The 25,884-nt window shown below is 37.6% G+C and overlaps 1 protein-coding gene across 7 annotated transcripts in view; it reads left to right on the forward strand.

Moving 5' to 3' along the window:
- Nucleotides 1-25,884, forward strand: part of LOC107100982 (ephrin type-B receptor 3-like) — a 63,905-nt gene that overhangs the window by 28,749 nt on the left and 9,272 nt on the right. For 2 of the 7 annotated variants that reach the window (XM_015399701.1, XM_015399697.1), the window contains exons 2-14: nucleotides 718-782; nucleotides 6,974-7,646; nucleotides 12,220-12,375; nucleotides 13,603-13,938; nucleotides 15,725-15,849; nucleotides 16,634-16,796; nucleotides 17,110-17,218; nucleotides 18,679-18,731; nucleotides 18,930-19,148; nucleotides 20,861-21,108; nucleotides 22,395-22,610; nucleotides 23,451-23,636; nucleotides 25,088-25,287. In XM_015399701.1, coding sequence (XP_015255187.1) covers nucleotides 718-782; nucleotides 6,974-7,646; nucleotides 12,220-12,375; nucleotides 13,603-13,938; nucleotides 15,725-15,849; nucleotides 16,634-16,796; nucleotides 17,110-17,218; nucleotides 18,679-18,731; nucleotides 18,930-19,148; nucleotides 20,861-21,108; nucleotides 22,395-22,610; nucleotides 23,451-23,636; nucleotides 25,088-25,287 — 2,749 coding nt within the window. The remainder of the gene's footprint in view (nucleotides 1-717; nucleotides 783-6,973; nucleotides 7,647-12,219; nucleotides 12,376-13,602; nucleotides 13,939-15,724; nucleotides 15,850-16,633; nucleotides 16,797-17,109; nucleotides 17,219-18,678; nucleotides 18,732-18,929; nucleotides 19,149-20,860; nucleotides 21,109-22,394; nucleotides 22,611-23,450; nucleotides 23,637-25,087; nucleotides 25,288-25,884) is intronic. The other 5 variants (XM_015399698.1, XM_015399703.1, XM_015399704.1 and 2 more) reach the window with 3 other exon arrangements.

The following is a 25,884-nucleotide window of genomic DNA, read 5'->3' on the forward strand; positions in this document are numbered from 1 at the left end:
GAAAAGAAGGGATTTGCAGGAGAGGTCCACCCTTTTACGTTCATTCCTTTTTGTTTGTTTCTTAATGTGCCAAGTAACAGACATAAAAACATTACCTTAACCTTAAGTGTGGCAGTCCTTTAATTACTGACATAAAGTGAAATTCGGTTGAAGATTTCTGACCTCTGTTTTCCCCACAATCTCCTTCTTTGTGGCTCCTTACTTTATTACCGCTCCATTCAAGCCTTCTGTTGGGTTATATATCTTGCAGAGTTTTACAGCATGCTACTCACTGTATGTGTGAGTGTGTTTCTGTGTCAGCGCCCTGTGGGAAGCAAAAACAACTTCTCTTTGAATTTTGCCGCACTGTTTAAAACAACCGCCTAATTGAGACTAATTAGCCATATGAGAAACCACAATAAAAATTTACACAACACTGGGCTGATCAGACACTTTCTGTCCCTCTCTTCTTTTGTGGCACATATGCATACATACACACACTTCCAAACCACCACACATAGTACTGTTTTTTGTTTCATTGGACTAAATGTCACTCAGGATCTTTCCAACTGTTCAGTTATATTCAGTTATCTAAGAACGGCCCTGTTCAAAGCCTCTTATCTGTTGGTTCTGACTCTTACAATTTTTATGGCATTGTAAAACCATTGAAAGTTCTATTGATCTTCTCTTTTCCTCTTTGTCTGACCTAAATGCTTTCTTTCTGCCTCCAATTAACAGAGACGCTGATGGACACGAAGTGGGCCACTACAGAGTTAGCTTGGACAGCACATCCTGAGAGTGGGGTGAGTTTGGATAATTAATTCACTACCCAAAAGGGAAGTAGGAGGGTGGTGGGGGATGGTGGTCTATATAATAAGGCACATAAGATATATGTAGTTAAAAGGAATATGCATGTCGTAAAAAAAAAACTCTTTTTCTCCCTGCATTTTTTATGCTATTTATGGTCTTTTTAACCTAAAAGAAATTCATGATATTTAGAAAACCACAGGTGTGTGTCTCATAAAAAACAATCTGTGTCTATATATATTCTGTTTAACATGAGCTGACATTTCTTGATGTAGTAGCAGGATGTTGATCAGCGTAGAGGCCACCTACATTATAAATATAAGTGAAAAGACTGCTTATAAGTAATATAAGCTGTCTTTTCAAAGTATATTAAGCTTAATTTCAGTATTTCAGTAAAGTATTTTTGAGATCAGATTTTTGTGAAATAAAGAGGACATCCAGTTAACAGGACTCACAGGCTGCAAAATGCTAAGGTCTACAATCCCAACTGAAAATCACTCATAGAGATATCTTGATATTCATCAGGATATACTTTATAGCAAGGGTATTCAACTGCATTCCTTGAAGACCACTGCCATGCAACTTCATAATGTACCTTTCCTTTTAAGACAGCTGATTCTGATGATTGCATTTCAGCAAAAGCCTGTTAATTAGCCATTGTTTGAAATTATAGTTTCCCACCCAAATTGATATCAAATATAAGATGTTACTGATGGTTTTACATGCTTTCCCGTGTGGATTTTACAATGGGTTTAAAAGGAGCAGAAAGAATATTGACCCTTTCTCAACTTTATTTCAAAGTTTGCTAACACTCCTCCTCCTACTTTTTTGTAATCATTTGACCTGGGGGTTATGTTTTCAAAGTTGGGCCCCCTTTTTAAATATTTTTAACTGTTACCCCAACATAGTTGCTGTGAGATCCTTTTTAAACTGTTCAAAGCCACCCACAATCCTTATTCCCCCCCTTTGTCTCTCTGCTTCCTATCAGTTGACGAAGCCAGACACATTAGCCACCTCAGCTGTAAACAATCAGGGGCCAAACCCCCTCTTGGCCTGTCATGACCTTTCCCTGCTTCCCCTTTTTACCCACTCATACATCCATCTTTCTGTGCCTCTTAAGCTACAATGCAAATGGGATCCTTCCACCACTTTCAGGCAGACTTTATATAGGGAGCCCCGTCGTTTTCAGCATAATTGCATCAGTTACTTCTTGTCAAGGAAAAACACACAGAGTCAAGCATTTGTACCCCATATACCCCATATGTTAAACCAGAATAAATGATAACATTTTTCCTATTACATTTTCTTGAATTGTTTGCATTGGATCAGACAGGATTATTTCTATCCTTCAATCTTTTCTTCTTTTATAGAATTTCTTAAATCAGTCATCAGCTCTATTTTCATTCTTACTGTCCATTTGTATTTGTGTAAATATATATTTTTTTACATTTGATTTTTTTTTTGATTGCTTTTTGCATTCTTGCAAGGCAAAACTATTTTTTTCCTTTTACATATAATATGAAGCGGTACATTAACAGAGTCGACAAAAATGGCCAAAGGAGAATTTTGAGCAGCAAGACAGGTGTAGACTTAATTAAAAATAAATAAATAAATAAATAAATAAATGTTTCCATTGCAAGAAACTTGAAAGGAAGAACTTCAGATTCATAAAATACAAATTTTTAAGCTCAGATATTAGAATTAAAAGACAAATTTTTAACATCTCTTGAGTTGTTGTAAGTAATACATAAATAAACCCAAAAGAAAAATACAGAAGTTTCATGCCTCATCTTCACAAATTTCATTACAGGAACATGTTGTGCATGCTTCTTATCAAATTTTTTTTACGTCTGTGTCCTTTTTTGGTATGTGCATTCGCTAGTCATCTCATCTGTTTATCACTTTTTGATAAACCTCACTGTGTTTGTATTTTTCCTTACAGTCATTTTGTTTCTGTTTTCAATCCAGTTTATTGTATATTTTGCACCAATTCACAACACATATAATCGTAATGCACTTTACAAACCTATTTAAATGAAATCATACAGACAGTTTTGTTAAATTACTAATCTGACCCAGCAGACTTCATCCAGTCATTGACTTTGAAAAATCCCCCTTCTTGTTTGGGGGTGACAGTGGACAGTTGCTTTTATTGTGTAGATGGCTTTGCTGCAGTCCCTCATACCAAGTATGCATGTCGCAACAGTGAAGAAGAAAACTCCCCTTTATCAAAAAAAAAATCTCCAAGAGAGGCAGACAGTTATTTTGCATTGTGTGTTGGTTTGGCCAAAGCTCAGAATGTAAGTCTCCAAACTAGCTGGAATGTGGGCCACTCCTTTGAAAATATTTAATGTACTACTAAGTTAAATGAATGGGTCCACTCAGGTCTACATTTTTATAAGGGTTGTGGTCTTATTTACAATGAATTAGAATGAAAGCAAAACATTTGGTTTTATGGTTTTTAATTCAAATTACCCTTGAAGGCTACACATATCATTCTAGATGCTACTGAGCATCCCCTACTCAGACCTTAAATATCCCTGCTTTAAACCATTCAAATAATGAAAGATAATGTTGCCTATTTAAAAAAGAAAAACAATAAAAAAAAACGGGTTAAAGGCAAAACAAAAAAAGGAACAAAACCAACAAAAGCAATAAAACCGTCCCGAAAACCGCAAAAAGGAATTCTGCCTTTTAAAAGACAGCAAATAAATTAATAAGAGAAAAGCCTACGTTCATTATTCCACTATTACATAAGTAAAAGTTAGTTGTTATTTATTTATTGTCACCTGATAAATATAAAGAAAGAGCCAATTTAGACCAATAATAAAGCATCTTTAAACAATAAAAACCTAAATGCATTAAACTGTGCAGTCTTGCAGAACTCTGTCATTATCTGTTCGCCACACTAAGCCCTTAAAACCAAAACAACCATAAATCCCTTCACTCCTCTCTGCTTGTAATAAATGATTATCAATTATAAATATATAACTGCTTTCTTCACAGAGCACATTCAGGGTGTATATTTGCTTTCTGTGAAAATGTACATAAATCCTATGAAAACGGTTTTAATAGAAAAAATGTCATAATACAGATTTGCATCATTATGGAAGCCGATATAAAAACATTAATACTTGATCAAAAAGATACATTTGAAGGTAAGACTCGGGCATTAACAAGACAGTTTTTAATATATTGGACTAACGCAAAACCCCAAATCATAAGGATTTTATTGCTTTTGAATTTCTTAAGACAGTAAATTATAACATTAATCTTTTATTTTTCACTGCAGATTAGTCTAATCTTGCACACCTTAAATACCATTTGCTCTATATCGTTTCCTTTGTGGACGAATTGAGTTGTTGCCAGGATATGTTTGAGAAGTTATATTAACCTGCAGAATCTCTATTACAACTATAAACTGTAGAGAAGATGGATATCAGCCAGGAGTTATTAGATAAGATAGAGTAAGCAAATACAGCATAAGCTTAGCTGTACCAAAAGTTTTATACATTAAAATTACATTAAGTTACTATTGAAAATACTTGAAAAGATATTTGTGAAGCTAGTACTTTCATACTTAATTAAAAAAATAAATTTAAGCAATAAAAAAAAAGAAAAAAGAAAAGATCAGCAACCATCCATTTTCAGTTACCTTCATATGGTTATGCTTATAATATGCTTATAAGGTAATACTCATAGAAGTTTCCTCTCATTACAGTCACTTTAACATGCAGGCTTAGGGACACCAAACAATTGTTAAACTCACTTTTCTGAACGATGCAAAATACTTTTTCAATGAGTACCGTCAGTTATATGTTCAACAATTTTGTATTAATATTATCAGTGCGTCTTTGCCAAAATGTTGCAAAACATAATTTCCCAGCTGCATCATGGACCTGCAAGAATTGGCATGCTGCATAAGTATTGTTCATTGTAATGTGAAAGTAAACTTAAAGCCTTGATTGCAAAGGACAGAAAGGCCATATCTGGATTGCCAATTTATCTTGCTGAGAATCAATGCCATAAAATGTTGGCCTTTTCACAGAACCTAATTTATTTAGGCTTGGGAAGTGGGTACTTAGAGCTTTTGTCCACTGGTGCATATCATGGTAGGGGTGTGGTGATTGGGGACCTCTATCTAAATGATCACATCCAGTTTCATACATCAAGACAGAACAAGCTCAGGCAGAAAGTTTCATTTTAGCACATTAAACAAACACACCCAATTTTTTTGTATGTACCTGCTAACACTTGGCTGTATTGCTCTTTTGTAGAGGGTGATTTATTACTCTGAACTAAATACCCATTGACACTTCATGCTGTTAGCCATCCCATTGACCCAGCTGGTGATTATTGATTCCCTCTGGTCGCTTCTTCCTTCTTGAGCCATCGTTTTAATGCCACTACCCAACTACACCCATTCTCCCCCTCACTGACTCTTGGCCACCAGAGTCCAGGATGAATAACCCTGTCTCCACCACATCTATATCGCACCTCTAATTAAGACACTCAGATCTCAAACAGAAACATTAGGCTCTGAGCAACAAAATAGTCTCTGTTTACAAGTTTGAAGTTGTTTAAAGGTATAGACGATCTTTTATTTCCGGGTGGATCATCTAAATAAATGGTCCTACTAATAATCAATCATTCTTGCAATATGTTTACATGAGGCCATTCTACGTGCTCATCATGTTACCTATCTTTTAATGCGCATGGGCACTATCAGGCGTATATTTGTTGTGAGCTACAGTTTCAGACAGTCATTGAAGCTCATCATTCTCATCGCGGTTCTTTGAAAATGGCCGAGGGTCGTAAGAGAAAAAGTGTCTACGAAGTGTATGAGAAGAAAAGAAAGGCCTTAGAAGAGGCAGATATATCCCAGAATGCTTTGCGCAGAGAGCTCTCCTCGCAAAGCATTATGGGATTTGCTGTCACAGCGGTCCGCTGTCACCATAGGCTGTTGCTACGTGACAGCGGCGACTAATAACAAAGATAGCGAAGGCACTGCACGGTGAAGGAGTTACGTGACCAACAAAGCAAAAAGCAGTGATCATCTCTGTCCGAATAGTCAGTTAACTGAGGTTGCTATAAACTCCACTATATATGCCCTGCTGTAACTGGCCACAGTAAGGTTGTATGAGCTGTTAGAACAGCACATTTTAAATGGGGCTTGCAAAAGGAGAAATGGGCTCATGCAGGCGCTTTCACGCGCATTTTTTTTCTAAGTGGAGAGGGTGGGTATTTTAAAAATCCTCCACAACACCTTTAAGTACAGGGAAACACAAGTGTTGCGGTGAACAGTTAAACTTTGGAAAATATTACTGCAGATATAAAAGCCAATTGGATAAATTTAAGACTAGGCTTATACAGAGGTGAGGGTGGGTTAAGAATATTAAGACTATTATTTGGGTAATAGACAGATCGAGGGCAGCATTGTCCTAAGCAGTCAAACACATAAAGACAAGCAGATTGATTATCTGCACAAGAATTGATGTTTGAAGTAAAACCACTCACCTGTGTTGGCTTCCTCCAATATTGGAAAAATAAATCAGAATTTGTAAATTTTACAGTTGATTATCATAGTGTTTGCTTTCAGAAATTCGCTACAGTCATTAATTAAGCTTAAAAATTTAATTTAATTTATCTTGTGTATTACCTCTCATGGGTACCCAAGTAGTACTAAAAGTTGCAAAGGTTGGTCAAACAAAAAAAAAAAAAAACATGAAGGTTAAGTAATGACTTTTTCAATTGGTATTAGAGGACGTTTCAGTCATTGCTCCATAATAGAAGCCTAATAGATTGTGAAACAATGTGCCTGCTACTTCCAAACAGATATGAGGTAAACATGCTACCGTGCTTCGGTGGCAAGGAGGTGACAGGTTGGTGTAATTGTGATAAATTTGCCATTCTTGTCCCTGGCTTTTTACCACTCTAAACAGAAATGAAACACATTATGATGAAAATAAGTGATGGAAAATGAAAACATGACCAAAATATCCCTGCTACAAGCTCTGTTTTATATTTTTCTTTCTATGCAATATCAATTAGTGTACCTCGTAAAAGTTGAATGAAAATAATGTTTAAATGGTGTCACAAATCACATTAATTAAAAGCCCGACATATCAAGAAATATATACAGCTTCCCAATTAATTGTTAATGTCTCTTTTCTGCTCTTTTATTCAGTGGGAAGAGGTGAGTGGCTATGACGATGCTATGAATCCCATCCGGACGTATCAAGTCTGCAATGTACAACAGGTCAACCAGAATAACTGGCTACGTAGTGACTTCATCCCACGAAAAGATGTACTACGTGTATATGTAGAGATGAAATTCACAGTTCGTGACTGCAACAGCATTCCTAATATACCAGGTTCCTGCAAAGAAACCTTCAACCTTTTCTATTATGAGTCTGACTCAGACTCAGCCACTGCCACCAGCCCTTTCTGGATGGAGAACCCTTACGTGAAAGTGGACACTATTGCCCCGGATGAGAGCTTCTCAATGCTTGAGACTGGACGAGTAAACACAAAAGTCAGAAGTTTCGGGCCACTATCCAAAGCAGGTTTTTATCTGGCCTTCCAGGACCTTGGCGCTTGCATGTCCCTCATCTCAGTAAGGGTATTTTACAAAAAGTGCTCCACAACAATCGCCAACTTCGCAGTTTTCCCAGAAACAGCTACAGGAGCTGAGGCGACCTCCTTGGTTATTGCTCCAGGAACTTGTGTTCCAAATGCTTTGGAGGTGTCAGTGCCGTTGAAACTCTACTGCAACGGAGATGGAGAGTGGATGGTGCCTGTTGGAGCATGCACATGTGCAGCTGGTTTTGAACCAGCCATGAAGGAAACCCAGTGTCAAGGTAAGTGTTTTCACTTCAGAGACATTGTGTTAGTCAAGGATTAAGTTATCCACTATTAGTGGAAATGGATTACATTCTTTCTTTGTTTTATGCCAATTATAAAGATTCATTTTCTTCATCGTTGTAGACATGGTTCAAGTTTCTTTAAAGTCAGGGATTTTTTTACCCTTTGAAGTGGTCTTACTGTTTTAAATTTTAAATGCCATCTAGTCAAAGTTCTGGGTAGGACATTATTTTTAAATGAGCATCCCATTTGTAGACGGATATTTTAGTAAGTATTTGTTTCACATAAGGATTATTTTTTTGAATAAATAAAGTTACCTTTCTGCAATTCTGCTATAAGTCTACCATCTGTTGGCATAACTGCATATGAGCAAGTGACTAAAAAAGCCAGAAAAGAAAATTAAGAAGACTAGCTCTATTTTTCGGGCTTCTCCTCTCCTTTTACATCTACTTGATTTGCCTCTTTATTCTAAACAGTTTTGTTTGTTTTGATTTGCCGTTGAGCAACATCTCAATGTGGTCGTATAGTAAAGAGTAAGGACACTAAATATAAAGTAATATGATGTGATTTGTAATGTAAAAAAAAAAACATCTGCCATACACAATGCCTTTTTTTATGACTCAGAGTGAAACAGGGGAGCCATAAAAGCCTCAGTGTGGCAATTTGAAGTACTCAGGATAAGTACAGATTTGCCAGGGAAAGTAAAGGGTAGGTTAACACTGACTAAGGTCACCTTACTATAGCGATCATGCACACAACTAAAACAATAAAAACTGGCATAAAAAGTCTTTCTGATATTTTAAAGTGTAAAGATATTTTGTTATTTTCAATTGAATACTGTAACAAGTGATGCCGTCCCCTGCAAAAAATCAGTAACCAACAATCCTTTGACATCATGTTTTCAGCCAAATTGGCACGGTTGGATTTGGATCAAATAACCTTTATTAATTTAAAAAGCCCTAATAGCAAGTAATGCTCAGTAGGGACTAGTGGAAAATGGGCAAATGAGAATAAGTCAAGCATTGTCACAGGAGGGTCATCGTGTTGGGCTGCATTGGTGCACCCCACTGAGGAGTTCATTGAAGGAACCATGAAGCAACAGAAAACTGGGCTGCTGGGTGGTATTCCAACATGATAACAATCTCTAACACACCTCAGAAATGAACATGCTTTGCTAAAGAAACAAAGGGTAAAGGTGCTGGACTGATGAAGCATGTCTCCAGATCTAAACCCCATTGAGCATCTGTGGGGCATTCTGAAACAGAAGGTGGAGGTGCACAAGGTCATTTACATTCTCCAGCTCCATGGATATGAAAGCTCCTATGATATGAGTAACACTTACATGTCATTTTGTTTTTTGATTGATAAATGACTTTTGAATTGAATTTAATGTTGTTGGTGAGAAGCTAAAGAGAATCCCAGGGGCAGCTGACAAAGTTCTTGTGACCTCCTTGTCAAAGAGATTTAAGGCAGTGCTAGAAAATAATGGTGGCTAAGCAAAATAGAGACAATGTTAGGCCCAATTTGACATTTTAAATTTTGGGGGTACTAAATATGGCTTATAGACATCAATGGCTGTGTGTCGATGTTTGTTGAGAGGTCAGCAAATCAAAACTAAGCAGCAATGAAACACATCACATTGTCAGCTGGAGGCTTTTCACTTCTCTGACCTCTGGTTTGCTTTGCAGCTGGGCGCTGACAAAATGGTAATGCAGCTGATGCTGTCTGTTTGTGGAGGCTGAGATGCTTAGGGTTTCTGGTTGAGTGGAGAACATGACATGTTCAAAAAGAGGTTGAGGTAGAGGTGAACTTTAACAACATGGTCTCGTCTGAGAGCAGGTGACAGCAGGAGAAGAATGAAGGATAAATGGAAACTGTTTGTGTGTAGTGATGGCCATGGGGCGTAACATTGGGCTGAGAGTGTGTAGGTCAAATGGACAGAGCAGGAAAATCGTGAATAAGAGGGCCAAAGGTAGGCAGCGTTATGCCTACTAAGGCTGATTGCACAATGTGACTTAACACTTATTAAAGCTATCAACTTTTTACCGTGCATCTTACCTTGTAAGCTTTTCTGTCCTTGCTCCAACATATGGTGAATCCTTCTCCCTTTGCACGTACCTACCTCACCCATTCCCTCCTAATTTGAAGGCCGTTGCTCTCATTAATAAGCCACCAGAGATACAGTTGAGATGTCAGCATTAATATTAATCGATGAACCTTTTTTTGCAGCACATTTTTCATCCCCCAATATTCTTCACTTTCTTCATGCCTCGCACTTTCCAATTTCAGCATACATGCTAATCAGTTCTTTAAGCTCTATGTTCTGCATGAGAGGATAAGACACAGGGGATTGCAAAAAGGCTGTGTGTGTGAGGGTGTGTGTGGTGGAGGTGGTGGTGGTGGGGGGGTGTTAAAGGATTAGCATTTTTATGCCTCCAACCCCCTCCTTTTTCTGTACTTCTTGTCTGTCTCTCTGCTTCATTTTTTAATGGTTCCTCTAAGGGAAAATGGATGAAAGGAAGAGGATGACCCCTTAACTCACTGGAAGTGATTGATCAGCACTTTTAACCTTTTTCATGACACGGAAAAAAATCACCTTTTTAAATGGAAATGCACTATGGTCAGGCCAACTGTATTCAAGAACTACTATTTTATCCAATGATAGTTAAGATATTTTTTCATGGTTAACTTTTTGCCAGCTGAACATACATGAGCTTACAGAGGTCATGATATTAATCGAAGAGGTTGTTCTACAACCTGTTGTAACTAGAGAGCTTTTTTTTTTTTTTGTTTATCAAGCAGTATTTCCTGGTAGCCTGCAATGTGGATGACTCTGATTAATGCTGGAAGAACAAATACACTTAGTGCTAGTGTACACAGAGCAGCCAACTGGTGGTTAGAGCTTATACTGAAGCTTTATCAGCATGAGAACAACAGGAGCAGTCTGCTAACCGTGGTAGTCCATGGTTCACATGAAGTCCAGGCTTTCCTTTCTTTATGTTCACTAAAGAAGCTAAACGCTAATTATCGTCCAGAAGGACAAACGTTGAGGCCTGTCCTTGACCAATAAGCACACATGGTGGGTCAGCTAATGAACGGGCGTTAGTAAACTTTGTCTACTTTACCTGCCTCTGTCTGTTTTGATTGCACATGGTGGCAAGCTCATTTATCTATTGAACAGTCAGTCTTACAAAGATATCGAGACTCCCATAGGTTCTGGATTGCAGTGCTGCTGCTCTCATGGTTATTATTCATGTCTATTACTTATCAGCAACATTGTAAACGTTCAAACAGAAGCTTTTTTTCCAGGTAATTACTTAGACTATCTAATTGATTAAGTCCAGGCTTATATAAAGTTGCTGTCAAGGATTTGTTTAGCCAGTTTGGCACATCCCACAAGTGCTTTGTGAGATTGAAGATTGGGGAATCTGAAGCCCAAGTTAATACCTGATGCTACTTTTTCTTAAACCAATACTTGATGCTTTGTCAATTTGTAGAATGTATTGGATCCTTTTTGATAAGCAATGACAGTTGCAGGCAAACAAAACCCAAAAAGACCTGAGTTTTGGAGATGCTCTGAAGGAAACTCTCTACTTGGCACAATTTTACAGAGATCTGGACTTGGATGTTATAACTTGGATTCAGACTTGAGTCATGAATTGAATTACTTTAGACTCGACTTGCAAAGCCACAAATAGACTTAGGACTTAAGTGGAGTATTTATGCATATTTCTTATAAGTTCACTATTTTAGATCTTAAACTATGTAGCAAACCGGGTACAATATCACGCCTGGCCATTTGCTTTTTTTTTTCCTTTTGAGGGCTTTATCTAATTCGCTCTTTTTTTTTTACCTGGTTGTAGTCAATGAGAATTGTGGTAAAGTCATTTCCTGTTATTCAGTTATATTGAGGGGATATCCACAAGGTTTGAAGAAAACAGAGCAGCGCTCACTTAAAAAAAAAACACTGCTTAGGATACTCTGCAGCAAGACTCTGCACAGTGAGAACAGTTAGCAAGATTTTACCAATCCTTGAAATGCAATCCTGGGGAATGTAGAACCGCTAAGAATTTCCTTGACTTTAAGTGTTGGATCTCAGAGCTTCCATACAGTAAGTGTGTGGCCATTGTGTTGGGTGATGGGTCGTGCCCAAAATAATGCTCTAAGAAGACAGAGGGCCATTTGAGGGTCTTACAATGGAAGTGTTTTTTTTTTCAAATGCAAAAGATGTTCTGTGTTTTTCAGAGATTCGCTCATACATTTCAAGAATTAGTTACAGCAAATACAATAAGTATAAAGAGTATGAGTACAAGTATGTAAAGCAGTTTAAGTTAGTTGTGTTAATTTATTGACTGTTTAAAGTAACCACAGATCTAATGAAAGAGAGAAAAGGAAATTATATATTAATACATTTGATTTTATAAAAGATTTGAGTTGCACACCACTGTGAGGATTCAACATCATCTAACTTTATTTGAACATTTAAACATATAAAAGCAACAGAATGAAACTTTGTGTATTGTTATGCACTCTTCTCATCTTATCGATGTTCTTATCTGTTACTGTCAGCTTGCAGTCCCGGATCCTTCAAGTCCAAACAAGGGGATGGCCCCTGTTTTCCCTGCCCAGCCAATAGTCGAGCCACCTCTGGAGCTGCCAGCATTTGTTCCTGTCGAAACGGTTATTATCGCTCTGACACAGATACTCCAGACTCCCCATGCACCAGTGAGTAAAGCCTTCTTTCAATATTACAGATACAGAAGAAGGTTCTGATTAGGGCTAAAAAAATTAATCTGATTAATTGTTATTAATTGATAATTGAAATCATCAACTAAGTTTCAACAGCAGTAGTTATGCCAACACTTGTAAAAAAAAAAAAAACATGTCTATAAATACATTTTTCAATTAAGATGAAAAAAAAGTATTGTCTGTGAATATTTTCTGTCCAGATCTACTCAAGATTTAGACTCACCTGGTTTGAATTCTGTTCAAAAATCTTTAAAGCACCTTTGGCTAGCTGAAAATTGATTCATTAATCGAAGAAACAAATGACAGAAATATCAATTAGCAAAATAATTGTTGATTGCAACCCTAGTTCTGATCATGCAACAAATTTCCAGCATGTATAAATATTTACCCAGGTTTTCATTTTGAATTGTGCTTTCAGTGGCTCATAAAAGCGCAGAGAACAACATTCCTACTATTTTCCGAAAATACTTAACGAGGCTGCTTACTTAGCCAACATTATCAGAACTTTATCATCTTAGCACTACCCCTCCCAACTGCTTAAAATTTCAGGGTTATCTGTGTTGCTGGCCCTTGACATACACAAAGTAGAGCATTTTTCCCGTAGCTGTCTCTTCATTAAACACATATATGCAAATTTAGGATGAAATTCATTGAAATAGTAAAGAGAGAAGATGCTTTTTTTCCCACTGCTGAGAGGCGGGGGTCTGATTCTCCCACAGTGCAGTGTGAGATAACGCTCCATTAATTGGATAAGAATTGCCAAGGCTCTGCGAATAGTTTGTGTTACCCTTTCCCTGCAGCACTTTACACACACAGACACACATTGCCACAGTGGAAATAAGCATGCAATTCAGATTTTAACTCGTGTTCTTTTATTCTGGAGAACTGCTAGAACAGTCTCTTGAAAGTTGGAATAGAAAAAAAAACAAAAGTCTAGTTAATGCATGAAAAATGTACTTGTACAGCACCAGGGAAATGAATAAGTCTTAAATTGTGAGGAGAGCAGAATGCATTATTGAATGTATATGCATATAGTGAAATATGTATTATGTACCATATTATATCACTATCTGTTGTTGTGATTTTACTGTACAATCACCAAGAAAGTATTTTGCCACCTATTGTGCATGTAGATTCAATTCGATCTCATTCCCAACAAATTTTTCCTCATCTCATACATGCCTTTTTTTCTCGCTTTCATAGCTGTTCCATCAGCTCCACGCAGTGTCATCTCAAGTGTTAATGAAACATCGCTCCTGCTAGAATGGAGCGAACCTCGGGACATGGGCAGCCGTGAGGATATCTTTTACAACGTCATCTGTAAAAAGTGCCTTCCTGAGCGAGGAATGTGCTCACGATGCGATGACAACGTAGACATTTCGCCACGTCACCTGGGTCTGACGCAACGCCGTGTGACCGTACGCAACCTCCAAGCCCACACACAGTACAGCTTTGAGATCCAGGCGGTAAACGGCGTGTCCAACAAGAGCCCTTATGCCCCTCAGTTTACTGCTGTGAACATCACTACGAATCAGGCTGGTGGGTACATAAGCAATGTTGGCAGGGATCAACATTGATCTTGAAGAAATTGAAGTTTTTTTAAAGTTATACATGCCTTTAATGGGATACATTTATACATGCATGACTGTGTTAAATATTTGTTAAGATTAAAAAAAAGATTGAGCACCAAAAGTTACCGCTCAGCAGTGTGTGTGTGTATATATATATATATATATATATATATATATATATGAAACATTTCTGAAGAAAAACTTCATAAAACTTCTTGTAATTTAAATCACCTCAATAAAATTTAAAGATCCAGAGTTCACTCACTACCTCTTAAAAGCAGTTTCTTTAATGAGACTTTCCCCGAGCCTTTAAGCTTTGCCTTTGGTTGCGTTTAGCTGCTATGTTAAATTTGCTCTGGCTAGGCTCAGTCAACAAGACAGATTATGCATTGCTCTGGTCCTTTTTCTTCCATCCATGACCATGTTCTCCTCACCTCTAACCTTGTGTTCACACCCCTAAAAGAGGCTTTCGGAATGCCTTTGTTAGTGTAGGATTCGAAGGTCTCCCAGACCCCCATGTGAGAGAACTCATTGTTTTATAAGGGGATCTGGCAGTGGGACGACAGAAGTGACTGTCCATGCATAGTGCATAAGGTGCAGAGAGAGAGCGGTGGAAGAAAAGAACAGGGCAAGAGAGCATCATCTTTGATAAGATTATCCATTTGTGGAGTCCCAAGACTGTCCGGGCATGTGCATCCCCCTTTTAAGAACCAAAATAAATACGAAGGGTGGTGATAAGCCTCGGGGGCCACCTCCATGGTTACTGCAACATGCTCCCCCAGCGGAGGGCCTCTAATCCTTCCACCAAAGAAGCCAGAGGCCTTTTCTAGGAAGTATTGTGTTCTGCTTGAGAAAGAGAGACATAAAGAGAAGAAAAAAATGGGTTGGGCAGAGAGGAAGAGACTTGCAAAACTAGTATTTTGAGGGATGAAAAATAGAGATAATCAGAAGATTGCCTTGGTCGAAAAACAAGAGGGTAAAATAAAAACACAGGGTATGGGAAGGGTGAACTTGATTCATCTAAGGTGTTAACAAACACAGTGGGAATGATTGTGTGCTCAAAGGAAAAAGGCCTCGGGTTTATTTTGGAGGAAAGGTGCCACTAGAGATCAATAGTGGAAGCTTAGAAACAAAGGCGGTAGACAGAGATAGCAGAGTTAGAGCTAAAGAAAAAGGCTGAACTGAGAAAGAAGGAAGCAAGTCCAGGACCCAAATGTCCACAATTGTTCATAGGCACATGCAAAACAAGGTAGGGAAAGCTCAAATGGGTGGAGTGGCGGCGTGCCTTTCCTTCTGGAATCCTGCTTGAAAATTAGCCCACATTTGTTCAATGTTAGACTTTTGTTATTAAGTAGTTATTTTTTTTTTTTGTTTTTTTTTTAGATTCCCAGCACCATATGCATATCAAACAATTGATATTGGCTAGAGGATTGTGAAATATCATACTGTGTATTTTGTGTGTTATTTAGCCTGACCTATAACATGCACCTGCTGAACTATGTTTAAGAAATGTATGCAGTTTGCAGTCTATCTTTCTTTCCTCCAGTACTCTGATACATTGAATGTAAGAATTAAATGGGATGTATTCAGCATGCTAACTAGTGCCAGCAGCATTTCACTTACTCACAGTTTTAGATGTTACATGTTGAGCATATGCTGGTGAAGATGAAGAGCACATAAAAAATATTTGGTATTAGAAAAAAGGAATTAGCAGAAAACAATAATCAAACCAAGCCTCCATGTACTCTGTTTAGCTCCATCTGCAGTCCCAACAGTCCATCTAATGGCAGCCACAGCAAGCACCATGAGTCTGTCCTGGCTTCCTCCAGAAAAACCCAATGGAATCATTCTGGATTATGAGATTAAGTATCATGAAAAGGTGAGCAATAATTTTACTAAATGTCTCTAATTCAGTGCAAAATCATTGATTAGGGAGGCATCTTTTTCATCTGTTTCTGTAAATGTGGAAGACAAAGTCTCTCTTCATAGGCAAAACATTGCTGAGAGGCCAGTCACTTATTTTTTTCCTATTAGAATAATCTAACCTCTTTCATCTCCTTTTCCCATTTTTTCATAATTATTTCGTCTCACTATGTTCTGAACATGTTCTTAACCTTTTTAGCCCTCATTTCTTTGTAATTTTGCACTACAATGTTCAGTATTTTTTGGAGCAAAGAAATAACAATGCTTGTTCAAGCCTTGTTCCTAGTGAGGTGAAACCACCTACATATGTTTTGCCTATTCATCACCCTTTACACCCATTTTTTTTTACCTGTTACCAGCATACTTAAATCATGGCATATCAGTTTTCTTTAATTGTAAATACTTTCATGAATTATGGGGATAGCTAATCAAAATGTTTTCAGGTCTTACAGATATTAAATTACTGTATGCTCCTAAAATGTTTAGATTAAACCATTTTTATGTGTATTTGCTTCCGATGTTTACTTAAGTCAATTTACTTTTGAGAAGTATTCTATGGAGTTTTTATTAATAACATTTTATAACCTCATTTCCATACAGTACACTATTAATATATATAGTTTTTTTGTGTATTTGCTTACACGAAAGATTTACAGTCTCAAGTCTTGAGAATAGAAGAAAGTAATGAAACATTAAATGCTTCATGCATTTTTCTTCTTTCATCATCTTTTTTGATACAGGATCAAGGTGAGGCTATTGCCCACACCATGACCGCCCAAAGGAGCAACGCCCGGATTGAAGGTCTTAAAGCTGGTACACCATATGTGGTTCAAGTCCGAGCCAGAACAGTGGCAGGTTATGGGCGTTACAGCAGTGCAGCAGACTTCAGCACCAATCTGCAAAGTATGTAAATTTATGGAATGAGGAGACGTATTTAGTTTAAAGAATTGGAATAGGAATAAGATTGATGTTATAATTGTGCACACAGTGGCTTTTCAAAAGCATATTTATCTGTTTTTTTAAAAAGAAATCTCAAATTCTTGTACAGAATGGGATTAATAAATTTGAGATCTAGCCTTTTTAGTAGTGCTTGACATTTTTCTGATCATTCAGCTAAAAAAAAAAAAAAGATTGTGACTAAATTTTGTTAACTTTACATGTAAGCTTCATATTTATCTTGATCTGCCTAACAAAGTTCTCTATACTGTGCCTATAGCTGACCCACCAAAGTCATGGCAGGAGCAGCTGCCACTCATCGTTGGATCCATCACAGCAGCCTTAGTCTTCATCATTGCAGTTGTGGTCCTCGGGATTGTCTGCCTCAGGTACAGTTATAGCATGACAGTAAGATCTGCAGGATATAAATAAACACTGGGCCAAAACACTTCTTGAAATGTGAAGTAGTATTTGTGCATTTATTTTTAACACAAAAAAAATCTTCAAATGTCAACTTTGTTTGCATGTCCTCCAAACAACCGCAGAGCGGTCTCAGTGGATTGCTTGGCCACCTGTGAAGCCGCTGAATGCCAGATTAGCCTTCTGTATCTCTGAATAGTAAACAGCTTTGTCCAAAATGCTGCTGTTCTCAGTGGATGCTGCATGTGATAGCAACTGTTAATCCTTCAAGGACTGCACTTGTAGCTGAGCATTCAAAATCAACTGTGAGAAAGCCTGCCCATAAGAATCCCCCTGTCAATTTAGCTGAACTGACTGCTAAAATGTTCACACCTTTCAGTAATTTTGGTTTTGCATCAGCATGATCTAAGCGCACTGATTTAACCACATAAAAGCCATTTTTTTCAAGAAGCAAATGCAACACTGAATGAATGAATGCATACAGGAGAACGAGTGGCACCCATTGCTGACTGGCCCCCACCGAGCTCACTCCAGAAGCCAGTTGAGGCAGCGGCTGACAAGCGTGGGCATTGGTCATGCTAGACTGAATAATAATCTCACTGATCCCACCCTCCCTTCTCTGTTTCGTTTTGCCTTAGCTCTCTTCTATTTTAACGCTGCTACATTGTGTCTCTCTCAGGGTCTTTGCTTAGCCACAGCTCTGACTGGCCCTGAAGAAGAAGGAGAAAACAGCAATAATACAGAACACGTAGCGCTTGCATATAATAGAATGAAATTAGAAATTAAAATGAGATGCAAATCACCATTGGGGATTTTTTTGCCCCGATTACTGGTTAGACAACAAAGGAAGCACATTAACATGTAATTTCAACAACCCATTTCCCTATCTGTAGCCACCCCCTCTTGCAATCCAAATGGGAACTATGCTAGAAGATGAGGTTAGACAAACTGAAAACCATATGTGTGAGAAAAATAACAGACAAATAAAAAAGAATAACTTTAGGAGTCTGGGTTCATGTAGAAACAAGATTAATAAAGTCTTGTAGGGAGGAACAATGTTATATCCTGTAGGGTGAGTAAGCTAAAACAGCTCATCTTACTGTTTCCATTTTCTTAGTCTAAGCTTCTCATTTTGGTGTGAATCATATAACAGCTCCTATTAGCTTTTCCATTGTAATTTCCCTTTGTTTAGACTTGCATTACAGTGGCCACTTATTTTCAATTTTCCTGCTACTTCTTTCCGAGTGAATTCTTTGCTCTTTGATAAAGCTTAAAAATGTAACCAAGCCATGCAATAGTATGACTACATCTGATACTAAGACCAGGCATTAGTTGGAATTTGTTATCTCTTGTTGCCTTTGTTAGTTTGCAGTACTTGAATTCCATTAGGCTCATGTGACTCAGTTTGTGTTTTCATCTTTCTCTACAGAAAACAAAGAAATGGTTCAGAGTCAGAATATACAGAGAAACTCCAGCAGTATAGTAAGTATCTTTGCTAATTTACTCCTTCGTCTTGTATACCCTGCATTTCATTAACTGGTCCAGTTAACAAACCACTTAGTTGCTTAGATCAAAGTATTTAATGGTTTAGAACAGTCATAAAATAATTTGGCTAAATTAGATACATATTGCTGAAATTTTCCTTGACTGCATCGATTCACTTTCTCATTCTTGCCACAGAATCCCCAATAGTAACGCCGGGAATGAAGGTCTACATTGACCCTTTCACCTATGAGGATCCCAATGAAGCAGTGCGCGAGTTTGCCAAGGAGATTGACGTGTCCTGCGTGAAGATCGAGGAGGTCATTGGCGCAGGTAACCCACCAAAGCTCCTGAGCTACAGGGGGAAGACTGCTAGTCACCTCCAGGCCATACCATTAGAGGACTTCACACCAAGCGGTACTTTCACTCAATTCATCATTAGTCCTCTTCTTCCTCTCACCCCTGCCAGATGTCACCTTTTAGGACCCCTTTCCCAGACCTAGTAATATCTATAGCACCCATCCCAATTATATTTAAAATAATGACTTATAATGTCTCGCTTACATTAGAACGAATCACGGTTATTGCACTTATACATACCATGCAAATGTAGAACGATTTTTTTATACCCATTGTAAAACGCTAATCTTTTTACCATTCTCCTGATACTGACTCCAATCCTGGAACAAGAGCAATAATAAGATAAAAGGATGTAAATCCACTGGAGCCATATTTTGGATGATGTCAAGATCAGAGCCCAATGCAAACAAAAGAAGAATTTTGTCCTTTCGATACACCTGTGTAAATAGGTCTTGCTTCAATTTTACAATACATGTTTTGAATATGAGATATTCGGTGTATCAGTGTGAAATATACTCCATGGAGCATGTTTAATTAAGATAGAAAAAATAATTTGTTCCTAAAAAGGACTTCATCTCTGAAAATGGCAAAAAATCCATTATCTCATGTCCAGGATTGTATTCAACCCTACCCACTCTTTTATAATCTTAAGAGCCTCTTGATTTAAAAAAAGAGGTTTCCACTGTATCACTGTTTGACCCTAGTTTCCTCTACTTCCACCTTTTCCATCATGTGGTTGTCCTTCCCTTAATTAAAAAAACCCCACCCTCTACCTTATGTTGTAGACAGTGAACTATTTTATGAACTTGACATATATAAAAGTAATATGTCTGCTTAAAAGCTGCAGGACTTACCATGTGAGGTTGATATATTCTTTTTAACTTATGTATCTGAACAATTATGGAGGACGTTTTGATGGCAGAGATGGGAATCCCCTACTACTGCTTCTACTACTACCAATACTACTGCTGCTACTACTACTACTACGACAGTTCTTCTACTGCTGAGGCTACTACTTGAAACCCGTCGCTTTCCAGCATTCACCTTTAAAGTGACAAACCCTCAACCCCTGTCTTCCCTTTCCCCCTTGCTCTCCTTTATCCCGTCTTTAATCCACCCCTCTGTCCCTCAATTCCCCTTCCTATCCTCTCCCCATTTTCCCCCTCTTTGCCATCTTTACATCCATTGACACATGTCGCTCTCATCTTGCTTTTCTTGCACACGCTTGGTGTAGAATCTAAACATAAATCATCCACAACCCCAAAACCCCCAAAGCTTTTGTCTCCACCCATCTCTCTGTCAGGCTCTCGTCTGTCCAGCCCCACTGAAGTTTAGCACCTCCTTCCTCATCCAAACTCCCTCCGCTCCACGACTTTACTTATCCTACAAACTTATTCCACATTGTTTCATTTTATTTTCAGTTTTATTTCATAATTTTTTTTTGTTTGTTTTGCAACTTTCCACTCCTGAGCATCACGATTCTCCCTTACCATGCTTCTGTTAGTGTTTAGCCTAACAGTATGATGTTATTATACCATGCCTGTTTCAACACCAACCCTCAAAGACTAGCCTTAAGTCATGGCTTCTCTTACAGTTGCCCCTGCCTCAACCTTCCTCCCTCCCTTCCCAGGCTCCTTGGTTCTAACCAGTTAACTGTTCCCTCTCCCCTCTTTTCCCCCACTCTCCTTCACTCTTCCATCATGCCTCTCTTGCATCTCTCCTCTTCCTCTTTTGCTGTTTTTCTGGCTGTCTCACCTGGGTTCCCACAGGAGAGTTTGGGGAGGTCTGCAGAGGTCGACTGAAGCTGCCTGGGCGCCGGGAAATAATTGTAGCCATCAAGACTTTAAAGGTGGGCTATACTGACCGCCAGAGGCGAGACTTCCTGTCTGAAGCATCTATCATGGGTCAGTTTGACCATCCCAACATTATTCGTCTGGAAGGAGTGGTTACCAAGAGTCGACCAGTGATGATTGTGACCGAATTCATGGAAAATGGTGCACTGGACTCTTTTCTAAGGGTAAGACAAAACAACAAACACATTTCTTAAAACCATATTGTAATAAAACAATTAGTTGCTCGTCATGTACAAAATACATGATCACTGGGTTTTGATCATTGGGTTTCCGCTGTTTTGAGATCCACAGAGAATTCATCTGATTGCCACATTCAGGAGGATTATGCCTTAATTTTAATTATCCTAATTATCCTAGACAAAAATATCCAGAAATATCAGCATTCTTTGAGATATTAATGGAGTTTACTAATGCATGAACAGGTCACATAGACAAATTAACTCTTCAAAATTAACATCATCATAAAGTTTTTTTCACTGTTATTAAAATATATACAAAAAATAAACAATATACATCAATTAAGAGCAAGAAGCAATATATCTGGTGTTATTAACATATAAAAAATAAACCACTTTGAATTGTTACAGAAATAAGATGTAGTTTTTTATCCCTGCTGTAAACAAAGTGTTTCAGACAAACAGATGTATTTTCTCCAATTAAGCATTTTTTATTAATGATATAATATCGGAACTTAGCTGTGGTTTCACTGTATTGTTTAGAGCAAACTAACTGTATATAAAGTATAGATTTTATCCTAATGAACACTGCATAGCATTTTATTTCATGAAGTAGTTGCTAAAAATTTGAAGTTACACAGAGCATAATAAAGAAATGCTTACTTCCACGTTTTTGTATAGTTTTATTAAAATCTTTTCTACTTTTAAATTTAATAAAGATAAAAAAAGTGTTCGAGTCAGAATTTCTTTCTTTCATATCTAATTGTGAATTGAAATGTTTACTTCTGTTTTTGGAACTTCAGCCTCTTTGACTCTTGTAGAATGTAACCCAAGTGCCTACCAGTCATTTTGTCTCAAAAATTAGAATCTTTGGGTGTATTTGTTACCAAAACATCCTTGAATCAAGAACATGCAGATGATTTTTTTTAAATGCACTGTGTTTTGAGCCTTGAAAAGTAAGCTCAAGATCAGCTGGTGTCCACGGCTGTTAATTAAAAAATGTACTTAAAACAGTTATGTGAAAAATCTTCTTATCATCTTTAGTGTTTTTGTTGACCTTTACAAGCTGCTCCGTTTCTAATTAATTTCTTAAGACTCAGTATCCACTGATTCTGTACCTCAGTCACATCACAAAATATCTGATAGATAAACTTGACTTATAGAAAAGGAAGAGGGACAGAGGGAGACAGGCTAAAATGACTTGTAACAGCAAAAAAAGATAAATGAGAAGAACATTCAATACATTCTTGTGCCATTGTTTCTCCCTTCCCCAGCTCAATGATGGGCAGTTCACAGTGATCCAACTTGTTGGCATGTTGCGCGGTATCGCAGCTGGAATGAAATACCTGTCAGACATGAACTACGTTCACAGAGACCTGGCTGCACGAAACATCCTCGTAAACAGCAATCTGGTCTGCAAGGTATCAGATTTTGGGCTGTCTCGATTCCTTGAAGACGACCCCACAGATCCCACCTACACCAGCTCCCTGGTGAGTCAGTGTACAGTGTTTTAACATGGTTAATACAGATCTTGAAATCCATGGTTAAAGTTGTTTACATGTAACAATTCTAACATAATAATTTAATTTAAGAGTTGATTTACTGTTGTTTTGAATTCATTACCTACGTCACATGAAAACATATTGCAAACTCATTACTCCACTGTTTTGTCTGTTCTTAGCAGTGCAATGCGCCTAAACAAGAGAGAAAAAAGCTGTTGATTTCTAGGAAATGTTTAAGTTTAAATTACATTAATTTTATAAACATTTTCAATGTCCTACAGCCATACTTTAACTATCTTGATTTTAATTCTTGTTCTGCTGTAAGGCATAAAACGATTCCACTTGGAATCAGTCTGATTAAAAACATTTCTTTGAGAATATACATCCTGTTTAGTAAAACAAACGACAGGCAAAGAAAAGAACAGAAAAGATAAAAGCTCCTAGAGAGATCTGGAAGAAAAATGTCTTCTGTTAGCAGTAAGCAACATTATTAAATTTTAAATATTTTCTTTATTCTGAGGAACACTTCATGTCAGACCTCAAACATCACACTAAGAACTCAGTTTGTCATATGTTGAGCTGAAAAGACTTTAAAATGGTAGAGGGAAAAATAAGTTTTGTGGCACAATAAATCTTCCTACAGCTTCATGCGTTTGTTCTCATTTTTGTCTAAATGTTGACTAACCTTGTGTGTTTCGGGTGTTTGAGTTCTGCAGCATCCACCCATGTGTTGTGCATTAACACTTCCCTTCGGAGTTTTGTTTCTCACCCTTTCTCTTTCCCTCTTGTGTGTGTGATTCTGCCTCTGTCTGTGTTCCATCCCTCCAGTATTTCATGCTTACATACTCATTCGCATATCCACAGGGAGGAAAAATCCCTATCCGCTGGACAGCGCCTGAAGCTATTGCATACCGGAAGTTCACTTCAGCGAGTGATGTGTGGAGCTATGGTATAGTCATGTGGGAAGTTATGTCGTATGGAGAGAGACCATATTGGGACATGAGCAATCAAGACGTAAGTAAAAACTGATGGTTTTTTATTTTCTCAATTCATACAAAAAGCCCTACATCATTTTTTCGAAGCCAAATTGTAACAGATAGTGAGAAGTAAATTTAAAATATCAAGTAGATGTTTTTACAGAGTAGAAGTAATTCTAAAGTTTTAGAGTTGCCCAGTCAGAGACCCAACTTCCATCTGATAGGAAATCTGTTGAGGGAGCTAAAGATTAGGGTGATGGTAATAAGGCTTCTCAACTTGAAGACCTGAAGCTTATTGTAAAAGATTCATTTTCAGACATTTTGGATTGCTGTATGATCAATCTATTTTTTTATGATAATAATATAAAGTGACAAGACCTTTTGAATTTAAAAAAGAGCCTTAGGAAGAGCCTTTTACTTTTACGTTTTTTTATTATAAAGAAACTCTCTCAGGTTGTGCATTGTTTTACTAAATTCTTTGGAACATTGTTAAACTCAATGCAGTGGCGGCTGGTGGAGTTTTCTCCAGGGAGGGCTATAAAGTCAAAATAGATGTATACCAAAAACCAATCAATTGTATACTAAGGTATCACACCAGTATATGTGCATGAATGCCAACAACAAAAAGCAACATTATAACATTTTCTGAAAAGTGCTCTAAATCAGTTATACCTGTCTTAATCCACGCTGTCAGATTGTGATATTTGAAAGAGGAGGCAGGGAAACTGGAATGAAGCGTTAGCCTTGCTGCATGCAGTTAGCCAAGCCTTGTTGCTAAATAATTATATACAGTCATCCTGTCAATCAGCTGTGCTTTATAACGGACAACTGTGACATCAGCGCTGTGACGTGGGGTGGTGTGCAAATAAAGTTGCTTTCAGCTCTGGGCGCAGCATAATTGCATCCCACAATGGCCCAATCTCTACAGCGCATGGACAACTTTTAACAAGAGTCTGTGGGTAAAGCTTTTTGCACCCCAGGGGTCACTAATCCAACGATGAATGAAACAGCTTTACTCGTCATTAAAGATTAAAGAAAATATTTATCTTTCACATCTAAAAAATATATAAATATGTTTCAAAAATTTTAATTTTAGAATTACATTTTTGTTTGTTTGTGTATGGTTTAATAAAGGTCATTGGGTGGATGGGGCGGCGCCCTTGCACTCTCTATTATTCAGCCGCCACTGATTAATTGGTATAATGAACCTTTTATTTATTAAATTAAAATAGGAAATTATCTAGAGCTGTTTTAAACAGAATTTCTTTTTGTTTACACTCATGTATACAAATTGACAAAATAAGTCTAAGTCTTTAAGTATAAGTCTTTTAAGACACCAGCTGTTAATATATATCACAGCATTCATTTCGAAAATATATTTCAGAATATTTTTTAATTTAACTGTTAAAAACTTAACTTACCTTCCTTTAAATGTCTCACTTGGATGATCGGAAATGGAAAACTAATATTTCTGTTGTCCTTCACAAGGTGATAAATGCTGTAGAGCAGGACTATCGACTACCCCCACCCATGGACTGTCCCACAGCTTTACACCAACTAATGCTCGACTGCTGGGTTAAAGAGAGGAACTTGCGACCTAAATTCACCCAGATTGTGGCCACGCTGGATAAACTTATTCGGAATGCAGCAAGCCTCAAAGTGGTCACCAACAGCACACAGTCTAGTGGGTAAGTCCTAAACAGGGCAATAGAAATGTCATACAAAGTGCTGTCGAAAAAGGGTTTTAGTCAATAATTACTATTTTCTGCATGTGATAAACCAGCTTTATGCTTGTGGGTCCACTGAGGTTTACAATTTTATTTATATTTCAAGACTAATAAAATATTTGATTTGCTAATTAGTTTATCTAATCATTGACATGTACGGTCCAAGCAAGCTGTTTTAATCTAAGCTCAAATGCTTTGTAGAGATCTTGATATAAACATTATTTACTTTAACTCAGACGTAGGAGTGTTCTAAGGCCACATGCAGTGTGTACGCAAATATTTATTGCCCACAAACAGAGAGGTAGACACTACAGTCAAACAAATTACTGGTACTCAATATTGCCTTTGAAGCAGTTCGGTCAATAACTGGGAGTTTAATCAATTTCTCTGCAGCTACATTTAGCTGATTTATCTATATTTGACACTTGTTTCTTGGAAATGGTTCAGTGCTCACAAGACTGCAGAGTTGGAAGATATAGTAAAGGGGTGACCTACCTTTCTGTTCCTGGATCAGGGTCTTTGTGTCCTGAGGGAGGGTCTCAGACAATCCTGGGCTGG

Source organism: Cyprinodon variegatus, unplaced genomic scaffold, assembly GCF_000732505.1.
Source record: "Cyprinodon variegatus isolate N-32 unplaced genomic scaffold, C_variegatus-1.0 Scaffold1040, whole genome shotgun sequence".
Taxonomy (NCBI): Eukaryota; Metazoa; Chordata; class Actinopteri; order Cyprinodontiformes; family Cyprinodontidae; genus Cyprinodon; species Cyprinodon variegatus.